This window comes from Salmo salar, chromosome ssa10 (genome assembly GCF_905237065.1).
Source record: "Salmo salar chromosome ssa10, Ssal_v3.1, whole genome shotgun sequence".
Taxonomy (NCBI): Eukaryota; Metazoa; Chordata; class Actinopteri; order Salmoniformes; family Salmonidae; genus Salmo; species Salmo salar.
The window spans coordinates 108,908,399-108,920,489 of NC_059451.1; the positions used below are offsets into that span (position 1 = coordinate 108,908,399).

The 12,091-nt window shown below is 42.6% G+C and overlaps 1 protein-coding gene across 1 annotated transcript in view; it reads right to left on the reverse strand.

Annotated features, from left to right (window-relative positions):
- LOC106561484 (spondin-1) overlaps positions 1 to 12,091 on the reverse strand; it is a 105,363-nt gene that overhangs the window by 78,483 nt on the left and 14,789 nt on the right. The window contains exon 3 of the mRNA XM_014125483.2: positions 6,519 to 6,652. Coding sequence (XP_013980958.2) covers positions 6,519 to 6,652 — 134 coding nt within the window. The remainder of the gene's footprint in view (positions 1 to 6,518; positions 6,653 to 12,091) is intronic.

Sequence of the window (12,091 nt, forward strand, 5' to 3'; positions counted from 1 at the left end):
ATCTTAACATTTGGTTGCAGCAATGGGATCCAGTCACAGTTGGGTAATATATCCCTGACTAACCCATGACTTCCATGGCTCTCTCCATGGTTATGTTCTTCACTCCAATGGTTTGGGCCAGGCTTCTGTCCAGACCATTAGTTCCAGTGGGAGTGTTTAGGATCCTTTAGTTGTGATCCCACACACAGGCCCATGGGCCCTGGCTTTGAGCTGGGGCTGCATGTATCCAGTGCTGCTGCCCGCCTGCAATCTCTGTGTCACTGGGGAGAGAGGATGGCTGTAGAGAGCAGGAGAGGATGTTTATAGAGAGCAGGAGAGGATGGCTGTAGAGAGCAGGAGAGGATATTTATAGAGAGCAGGAGAGGATGGCTGTAGAGAGCAGGAGAGGATGCTAATAGAGCGCAGGAGAGGATGGCTGTAGAAAGCAGGAGAGGATGCTTATAGAGAGCAGGAGAGGATGGCTGTAGAGAGCAGGAGAGGATGCTTATAGAGAGCAGGAGAGGATGGCTGTAGAGAGCAGGAGAGGATTTTTATAGAGAGCAGGAGAGGATGGCTGTAGAGAGCAGGAGAGGATGGCTGTAGAGAGCTGGAGAGGATGTTTATAGAGAGCAGGAGAGGATGGCTGTAGAGCGCAGGAGAGGATGTTTATAGAGAGCAGGAGAGGATGGCTGTAGAGAGCAGGAGAGGGTGGTTATAGAGAGCAGGAGAGGGTGGCTATAGAGAGCAGGAGAGGGTGGCTATAGAGAGCAGGAGAGGGTGGCTATAGAGAGCAAGAGAGGATGCTTATAGAGAGCAGGAGAGGATGCTTATAGAGAGCAGGAGAGGATGGCTGTAGAGAGCAGGAGAGGATGTTTATAGAGAGCAGGAGAGGATGGCTGTAGAGAGCAGGAGAGGGTGGCTATAGAGAGCAGGAGAGGGTGGCTGTAGAGAGCAGGAGAGGATGCTTATAGAGAGCAGGAGAGGATGGCTGTAGAGAGCAGGAGAGGATGTTTATAGAGAGCAGGAGAGGATGGCTGTAGAGAGCAGGAGAGGGTGGCTATAGAGAGCAGGAGAGGGTGGCTATAGAGAGCAGGAGAGGGTGGCTATAGAGAGCAGGAGAGGGTGGCTATAGAGAGCAGGAGAGGGTGGCTATAGAGAGCAGGAGAGGGTGGCTATAGAGAGCAGGAGAGGGTGGCTATAGAGAGCAGGAGAGGGTGGCTATAGAGAGCAGGAGAGGGTGGCTATAGAGAGCAGGAGAGGGTGGCTATAGAGAGCTGGAGCTCCATTTAGACCTTCTTCATCTCAAGGAGTCACTGCGTCTTTTTTGTTTGCGTACTCTGCTCTCTCCAGTTCTGCTATTCTGGTCAAACCTCCAAGAGCTCTATGTGCAGTGCCCTGTGACATAACAGCCTTTGACACTTTAGTATACAAGATAAAGTATCACTAATGACAAGACTCTGTAGTGTAGGAGGAGGCGCATCATTCTGGGATCTCTGCTGTGATATTCTTTATGAGATTCAGTGGGAGAATGAGTGGACCTCTCCTAGCAGTAATTGGAGTTTTATTTGATGTTCGGTAGACAGAGTTGGCAGCCGTTTTTTTTGGCCTTTGTCTGGCAGGCAGCCCAGCGCTCCAGTACGAGGTAGAGAGCTGTATCTTTACTTTGATAGGCAAAGACAAAGTGAAAGCAATACGGTAAGATTTGCATAGCAGATGTTTCTCAGCGCAACATTTATTAGAATAATACTTGGACCGCAATAAGCTATCTGTCGTATGGGACAGGAAGATAAATTAAAAGTAACTATTGTGGATATTTCTTCAAAGACTTAGGCAAAGAGGACTGAGTTACATCCAGCACTAAGTCAGTGAACGGCAGCACTATTTTCTGTGTAGGAGTGAGTTACATCCAGCACTAAGTCTGTGAACAGCAGCACTATTTTCTGTGTAGGAGTGAGTTACATCCAGCACTAAGTCTGTGAACAGCAGCACTATTTTCTGTGTAGGAGTGAGTTACATCCAGCACTAAGTCAGTGAACGGCAGCACTATTTTCTGTGTAGGAGTGAGTTACATCCAGCACTAAGTCTGTGAACAGCAGCACTATTTTCTGTGTAGGAGTGAGTTACATCCAGCACTAAGTCTGTGAACAGCAGCACTATTTTCTGTGAAGGAGTGAGTTACATCCAGCACTAAGTCTGTGAACAGCAGCACTATTTTCTGTGTAGGAGTGAGTTACATCCAACACTAAGTCAGTGAACGGCAGCACTATTTTCTGTGTAGGAGTGAGTTACATCCAGCACTAAGTCTGTGAACGGCAGCACTATTTTCTGTGAAGGAGTGAGTTACATTCAGCACTAAGTCTGTGAACGGCAGCACTATTTTCTGTGAAGGAGTGAGTTACATCCAGCACTAAATCTGTGAACAGCAGCACTATTTTCTGTTTAAATCCAGGCTAGAGGAAGGAGAGACAGGATGCGTTAGGGAAAAGGATCTCTTAAATATCTACGGCTCCTTCAGAAAGTATTCAGACCCCTTGACTTTTTCCACATGTTGTTACGTTACAGCTTTATTCAAAAATGTATTACATTTTAAAAAATCCTCAGAAATCTACACACAATACCCCATAATGACAAAGTGAAAACAGTTTTTTTTACATTTTTGCAAACGTATTACAAATAAAAAACATAAATACCTTATTTCCATAAGTATTCAGACCCTTTGATATGAGACTCAAAATTGAGCTCAGGTGCATCCTGTTTCCATTGATCATCCTTGAGATGTTTCTACAACTTGATTGGAGTCACCTGTGGTCAATTCAATTGATTGGACATGATTTGGAAAGGCACACACCTGTCTATATAAGGTCCCACAGCTGACAGTGCATGTCCGAACAAAAACCATTCCATTAGGTCGAAGGAATTAGAGCCTGTAGAGCTCCGAGACAGGATTCTTTCTATTGGGAAGGGTACCAAAACATTTCTGCACCATTGAAGGTCCCCAAGATCACAGAAGAAGTTTCGAACCACCAAGACTCTTCCTAGAGCTGTCCGCCCGGCCAAACTGAGCAATCGGGGGAGAAGGGCCTGATGGTCACTCTGACAGACGTCTAGAGTTCCTCTGTGGAGATGAGAGAAGCTTCCAGAAGGACAACCATCTCTGCAGCACTACACCAATCAGGCCTTTCTGGTAGAGTGGCCAGACGGAAGCCACTCCTCAGTAAAAGGCACATGACAGCCCGCTTGGAGTTTGTGAAAAGGCACCTAAAGACTCTCTGACCATGAGAAACAAGATTCTCTGGTCTGATGAAACCAAGGCTGAACACTTTGGCCTGAATGACAAGCATCACGTCTGGAGGAAACCTGGCACCATCCCTACGGTGAAGCACGGTGGTGGCAGCATCATGCTGTAGGAATATTTTTCAGAGGCAGGGACTGGGAGACTAGTCAGGATCGAGGGAAAGAGGAACGGAGCAAAGTACAGAGAGATCCTTGATGAAAACCTGCTCCAGAGGGCTCAGGACCTCAGACTGGGGTGAAGGTTCACCTTCCAAAAGGACAATGACCCTAATCACACAGCCAAGAAACGCAGGAGTTGCTTTGGGACAAGTCTCTGAATGTCTTTGAGTGGCCCAGCCAGAGCCCGGACTTTAACCCAAACATCTCTGGAGAGACCTGAAAATAGCTGTACAGCAACGCTCCCCATCCAACCTGACAGAGTTTGAGAGAATCTGCAGAGAAGAATGGGTGAAACTCCCCAAATACAGATGTGCCAAGCTTGTAGGGTCATACCCAAGAAGACTCGAGGCTGTAATCACTGCCAAAGGTGCTTCAACAAAGTACTAAGTAAAGTGTCTGAATACTTATGTAAATGTTATATTTCAGTTTTTTATTCTTAATAAATTAGCAAAAATTCCAAAAAATATGTTTTTGCTTTGTCATTATGGGGTATTTTGTGTAGATTTATGAGGGAAAAAAACTATTTTTATAAATATTAGAATAAGCCTGTAACCTAACAAAATGTGGAAAAAGTCAAAGGGTCTGAAAACTTTCCGAAGACACTGTATATAGCAGAACTTAATGAAGTAGATGTAGAAAGTAAACAGTATAGTGGTTCAATTTCCACAACAACTAAGAGCATTAAAGTGCAAGGCTAAACTTCTCCGCTGTTTTGGTGCCCTGGCTACCAAGTTGTAACAGAGTGAAGCTAACCCATACACATGCGTCGATACTGTGTGTGACTGTGTGAGAGCGAAGTCATCTCACTCATCTCACTGCATCTCACTCATCTCAATATCTAAGGTGCTGCTCGTGGCAACGTCATTTCGCTGAGTCTACCTTTAATTGTTCAATATTCATGGCCAAATTCGATCTCACCTCAATTTCACATTTCATAACATAAGAAATGACTTTCAGGTGACCAAGCAATATGCCATTGTAATAGTTATTTAACACCCAATTTCAACCCATTTTGAGAATTATTAGGGCCAGGCTGCCTATTCTCCGTTTATGCTAATCATGCAACTTTGTACAGGCGTGTATGCGCACTGACACACATTCACAGTATGTAATGTGTGTCGACCACATATTGTACATGTATTTTGTCACAACAACGAACAATTGTTTGTGTCTACCTGTGTTTGTTAATGTTTGTCAATTTTGTTTCATTCCAACACTTCTGGAAGTGCTACAATTCCTGTCAAAGAGCAGCTTTTGGAATTAACTTGGCTCACGCTTCATGACTGTCAAGGAATTACAGAGGCATATCAGGGCTCACTTCTTTGGGCAGCAATCAAATTCAAATAGGATTTGCCTTGGGACGAGTTTAACCCACACGTCGCTCTAACATAGCAAGACTACTCAACTTGATCGGTGACTATCAGTGCTTCAGGCCAGGAGTAAGAAACACGATGTTATTTACAATCCTGCCACTTTTTTGTGTCGTGAGACTTTACATAAAAGGTTATAAATTCTCCAAAACTTTTACACCAAGCTTATCATCATGAAAACCTTCCTCCCAATCTACTTACTGAACAATGTTATTACGTAAGACTAAACTCAGTATTATAACCACGGAGGGAGGGGCGTTGATCTGGGACATTATAGCGCTATGGTCTGTAGTCACACCTGCTTCTTCAGACCACTAATCAGCATGACCCTGCTCTCTGGCAACCCATAGGTAGTCAACTGCAAAGACATGGTGCCTAGAATAGCCACATAGCTTGCCTAACAACCAAATAGATTTGAATGTTGAATAAACCAGGAAATTTTTCTTTACTTTGAAGTGAAAAATCTCAATTTCAGTTTTGATAGTTTTTTCTTCTTGGTCCTGTGCGTTTGTGAATCAAACAAAATTACCACATGTGAACACCAAATGTTTTTTCAATTTCAGCTTATTTTAGAAGAAATAGTGAATAGTGCAAGGGTGCTAATATATTTAACCGCACCTGTATCAATAATGAGAAATGGTATTCCGAAACAAATCATTGTTAGCATTAACAGTTACAGTAACAGTGGTTATGACAGTGCAGCATCCTTTGATATAGACATAAAAAATAAAAAATAAAAATCACAAAATTATATTACTCCTGTATGAACTAGGGCTTTATTACTCCTGTATGAACTAGGGCTTTATTACTCCTGTATGAACTAGGGCTTTATTTCTCCTGTATGAACTAGGGCTTTATTATTCCTGTATGAACTAGGGCTTTATTACTCCTGTATGAACTAGGGCTTTATTACTCCTGTATGAACTAGGGCTTTATTACGCCTGTATGAACTAGGGCTTTATTACTCCTGTATGAACTAGGGCTTTATTACTCCTGTATGAACTAGGGCTTTATTACTCCTGTATGAACTAAGGCTTTATTACTCCTGTATGAACTAGGGCTTTATTACTCCTGTATGAACTAGGGCTTTATTACTCCTGTATGAACTAGGGCTTTATTATTCCTGTATGAACTAGGGCTTTATTACTCCTTGTCACGTCCTGACCAGCAGAGGGTGTTGTTGTGTAGTTTTGGTCAGGACGTGGCAGAGTATGTCTGTGTATGTGTGTTCTGGGTGTTGTATTTCTATGTGGGTCTGTGTGGCTCCCGATCAGGGACAGCTGGTGATCGTTGTTCCTGATTGGGAGTCATATCTTTAGGAGTATGTTTGTCACTTGGGTTTGTGGGTGGTTGTGCTAACATTGCTAGTCTTTTTGTTTGTAGTAAGCCTGTTAGCCTGTCGTGAGCTTCGTGTTTATTGTTTTCCTGTGTATACTTTGCTTTAATTTATTATTCTTTATATTAAAAGATGAGTATCCACATTCCGCCTGCAGTTTGGTCCATTCAACACGGCTTCAACAATTATGACAACTAGGGCTTTATTACTCCTGTATGAACTAGGGCTTTATTACTTCTGTATGAACTAGGGCTTTATTACTCCTGTATGTGTGGACAAAAATACTCCTCAGCACCCCCCCCCCAACCCAAAACATATTTCCGTAGCTATAGTAGTGGTAGTAGTAGCAGTAGTGTAGTAGCAGTATTAAAAGTACCCACTTGAGGATGACACAGCCGCTGCCAGAAGGGGGTGCTGTCCAGAACACTTGTATCCGGGTCCTCCTGCGGGGGGTGCTCTCTGTTACAGCCGAGGGACAGTTGGTCATGAACTGGGTATCTTCCTCATCTATGATCTAGAAAACACAGGAAACCAGTCAGTCACAACTACACAATTTCTCACCAACCTCACTTTTTGGCAAAAACAATTCCGTTTTTTTGTAAAACAAAAACGTTATAGCCGCAAGAAAGTAATTGAGTCAATTAACTTTTTGTTATTTTTATAGTTAAAAAATCATTTTGAGAAATTACTAACTTTCAACCGTGGTGCTTGCCAAAAAAGTTTCAACTTTTAATTATCACAACTCTGGCCTGACACTTATGATTCATTTTCATTGTTGATCAAGATGTTCTGCTATGCATGTTTGGTTGCATTTAATTGGTGCTATAATTCAGGGCTCCTGTAATAAACCGATGGTTTAGTGTCTGAGACAGGCTGGAATATGTATTTTGTAGCGACACACTCCCCAATACCAGGATCAATAGTGTATTTTAACGTCACATGTGGCTGAATGTTTTCAAATGGAATCCTTTTCAGATGCCAACACTGGCATTACACGTAGTATAACAGACAGTTCTGTCTAGTTTATGTGAACGTAATCCTCTCAAAACGGATAGAAACTCACAGATGTCTTAAGTTAAAAATATGACATTGTAGTTCTGTTTCACCTCATCTCTTTACAAATGTGACAGGTTGATTGAAAGTTGACTGTACAGTGCATAACGTTCCTTCACCTATCCTTGGCTCAATAAAGTGGGACAGTAGTAAAATAATACTCCAAGTTGTGCAATGAGACAGTGTAATAACAGTGTTGTGAGTCCATGGCGTGTCCAGCCCAGTCCCCCTCTATGTCATGGCTGTGAGAGAGGAATGAAAACCTGGCATGACGAGCAGCAGCCTCACACAGAGATGACCTCTGACCCCCTTGAATGTTCGCCAGCTGCTCTGACTCCACCATAACACTGACCTAACAGCCAGATGCTTCACACATGACAGAAAGTAAGAGGAAGAATTTTCTAGAGAGGTCTTTTAGAAAAATAAAAGACTGTTCATTGATGCTGATGATTGTCTAAGGCACCCTGGTGAGCCATGTCTTTCCTCACTGTAACTTGCCTCCGTCTCTAGCTTTCTCTCTTTTTCTCTCTACTTTCTCTCTCTGACTCATATGCTCCCTGCTCAACCACGGTTCCTCCATACTATTTCTTAGGCCTCATTATACTCATACTGAAATAATGTCTTTTTTTTGCCTCTTCACCATTGATATCCTGTCAGTCACAGACAGCTGCAAACAACTGACAGTGCACAGGAAAACAACCAATTGAAAGGAGGCTGAACTTGGAGTTTAGTTACTTCGGAAACTGTGCATTTCTTACAGTACACCCAGCGCATATCTATTTTATCACCCTGTGGGAGGGAGGGAGGGATGGAGGGAGGGAGGGACCATTGTCTTGTAAACCCACTATCCCCCCCTGGGAGGCCAGCACTGTAGTTTCCTCCCAAAACGGAATCTAAGTGGCTGTCAGATCGAGGTTGAACTGCAGCCAAGCAGCAGAGCCGTCAGGAGGAGAGGAGCTGGGAAAGTGGAGCGTTTGTTTTAATTGTGGCTCCTGGCTTGGCTTGGCTTGGCTCAGTGGCCCAGCTCTCCTCAGAGCTCCTCTGGGGCTGCCTAGGGAGGCAGGGTCTGGGTCTGGAGGAGCAGCTGAATACTTCTGTTTTCATAGTCATTCTCTCCCTGGTGACACAGCAAACACAGATGCTTTGCAGCGCCTGCTAAAGTAAATGTGTATTTTCAAGGAGACACAGATGGACAGTATATATTTTGGGCTGAGTAGAAGTTTGAAGCCCCCTTGGAAAATCAAGACATGAAATAGATGATAGTTTGGCAAGAGACTCGGGGCGGATGTAACTTTCTGACACGATGCAAATGTCACATCAACATATGATTTAAAAGTAACAGGTTTCTTCCCATCTCAATGGAAATCTCTGGACTCAAGAGCACTAACATTTGCCTTGAGCCTCCTACCAATCAAACAATTCTATTACTACAGAAACCCATATAAATCTCTGATATCAAATCTTATTATGGGATATATTTTTCAAACAGTGAAATTATCTGCACTCTTAGCACCTTTTGTTTCTGTCTAGAACCTAAAATTGTTATTCGGCTGTGCCTATAGGAGAACCCTTTGAAGGACCCTTTTTGGTTCCAGGTAGAACCCTTTTGGTTCCAGGTAGAACCCTTTTGGGTTCCATGTAGGACCCTTTCCACAGAGGGTTCTACGTAGAACCTAAAAGGGTTCGCCCTGGAACCAATAAGGTTACCTGTCGGGACAGCCAAAGAACCCTTTTGGAACCGTTTTTTCTAAGAGTATGCTATTCTTCCTCAGAGTATCAATATATGGATTTATACTGTCTATATTAATATGTACTGCATTAACAGATTGGCTTTACATTTTAAAAACTCAATGAACTATAATTCATTTCTATAGTTCATTAGTCTTATTTAACAAGCTATTTGTAACAGCCACTGCCATGTTTCTTCTTCATACATCACTTGGTCATTCTTGGCTTGACAGTATTTATAGTAAAGGTCCAAGGCTTCCTGGGCATTTCCTTTAGTCTGTAATGCTGCAGCGAGCTTCAGCCTGGAGAGATAGCTCAAGGATGCTACTAAATACTGTCGCGGGCAATCTCTGGCCCAAACAAAAACGCCAGTGATGAACGGTGCTCTTTACATACAGTATACAGGGGCTGAGATCCCAGAGGAAGTAATGGAAAACACTCCTGTTCCAATCCCTGAAAGCTTTTGGCGCAGGCTGGGTTAGTGAGAAAAGCTTTTACACAGGAGACATGTCTATCACTTGGATCGAAAAGACACTCTTAAGAGCAGCTGCCGTAAAATGAGTGAAGAACTAACATTACGACGCTGTAAAGAAGCCAGGCCAGATGTTTTGCCTTTTAAAAGGTGTGAAGTTGAGTTCTGCTTCTTAAATGTGAGAAAATGAGTGGTGCAAATTGTCTTTCCATACATCAGAATCAACACAGCAAGAACAGACTTAAAGCTGAAGCCACTGTCATGACGTCACTGAAATTTGGTAAAAGTTTCCATATATTTCCCCTGACCTGTTGACTACTTCCCCTCACCATGTCATATCCTGCTGTGATGTAATAGCTCTTCTCTAAGGAGTCGGCCTCTGTAGATCATCCACCACTAATTTGTATTTGCCCTGCTGTGTTTAATGTACTTGCAGCCACTGACCTAACGAGAAGGCATCTAACTGAGTCAGCTTGTCTCTCTATCCATGGCAACCCAGAAACAAAGTGATGCTTTAAATCTCTGTAAACACTAGATCCTATCTAATCTGGGCTCATCTTGTCTCTCCAAACAAACTTAGTTTGCTTCCCTGGGTAATAGCATGACTCTGGCCTAAATAAATAAGAATGAGGAGAGTTAGAAAATCTGTGGGGGTTTCTCTGAGGCCTAAGGCACAAATGGGGGTCTCATGGTAACGTGTGAAGAGAAAGAAAATGTCTTCTAAACATAAAAGCAGTATGACTCCTGGAGGTTGTACATTTTTATGTTTAGAAATGGGCGCCAGGCACATTCCAGGAGAGTAGCCAACAACAAGGATTATTTGCTGGAGGATATTGTGCATTGACCATGCTTAATTTTTATAGTAAACCTTTTCTTCAAATTTCCAACAACCTTTCACTTAATTTGGAAAAGTATTATGCAAACTTTATCAGCACATACACCACAGGTCAAACGTTTTAGAACATTACATTTTAGTCATTTAGCAGACGCTCTTATCCAGAGCGACTTACAGTAGTGAACGCATACATTTCATAATTTTTTTTCCCCCGTAGTGGTCCCCCGTGGGAATCGAACCCACAACCCTGGCGTTGCAAACACCATGCTCTACCAACTGAGCCACACGGGACCATCTACTCATTCAAGGGTTTTTCTTTATTTTTAATATTTTCTACATTGTAGAATAATAGTGAAGACAGCAAAACTATGAAATAACACATATGGAATCATGTAGTAATTTTAAAAAGTGTTAAACAAATCAAAATATACTTTAAATTTGAGATTCTTCAAATAGCCACCGTTTGCCTTGATGACAGCTTTGCACACTCTTAGCATTCTCTCAACTAGCGTCATGAGGTAGTCACCTGGAATGCATTTCAATTAACAGGTGTGCCTTCTTAAAAGTTCATTTGTGGAATTTCTTTCCTTCTTAATGTGTTTGAGCCAATCAGTTGTGTTGTGACAAGGTGGGTGGTATACAGAAGATAGCCCTATTTGGTAAATGACCAAGTCCATATTATGGCAAGAACAGCTCAAATAAGCAAAAATAAATGTCCATCATTACTTTAAGACATGAAGGTCAGTCAATACGGAAAATTTCAAGACTTTTGAAAGATTATTCACGCATCAAGCGCTATAATGAAACCGGCTCTCATGAGGACCGTCACAGAAATGGAAGACCCAGAGTTACCTCTGCTGCAGAGGATACGTTCATTAGAGTTACTAACCTCAGAAATTACAGCCCAAATAAATGCTTCACAGAGTTCAAATAACAGACACATCTCCACATCAACTGTTCAGAGGAGACTGTGTGAATCAGGCCTTCATGGTCAAATTGCTGAAAGGAAACCACTACTAAAGGACACCAACAATACGAAGAGACTTGCTTGGGCCAAGAAACACGAGCAATGGACATTAGACCGGTGGAAATGTGTCCTTTGGTCTGGAGTCCAAATTGGAGATTTTTGGTTCTAACCACCGTGTCTTTGTGAAATGCGGTGTGGATGAACGGATGATCTTCGCATATGTATTTCCCACCGTAAAGCATGGAGGAGGAGGTGTTATGGTGTGGAGGTGCTTTGCTGGTGACACTGTCAGTGATTTATTTAGAAATTAAGGCACACTTAACCAGCACGGATACCACAGTATTCTGCAGCGATACGCCATCCCATATGGTTTGGGCGTAATCAAATCAAATCAAATTGCATTTGTCACATGCGCATTTCATACAGTGAAATGCTTACTTACAAGCCCTTAACCAGCAATACAATTTTAAGAAAAATAAGTGTTAAGTAAAAAATAAAAAATAAAAAATAATTAAAGAGCAGCAGTCAAATAACAGTAGCAAGGCTATATACACGGGGTACTGGTACACAGTCAATGTGCGGGGCCACTGGTTAGTCGAGGTAATTGAAATAATATGTCCATGTAGGTAGAGTTAAAGTGACTATGCATAGATAATAAACAGAGAGTAGCAGCAGTGTAAAAGAGGGGTGGGGGGGACAATAAAAATAGTCTGGGTAGCCATTTGATTAGCTGTTCAGGAGTCTTATGGCTTGGGGGTAGAAGCTGTTAAGAAGCCTTTTGGACCTAGACTTGGCGCTCTGGTACCGCTTGCCGTGTCGTAGCAGAGAGAATAGTCTATGACTAGGGTGGCTGGAGTCTTTGAACATTTTTAGGGCCTTCCTTTGACACCAGCTAGAA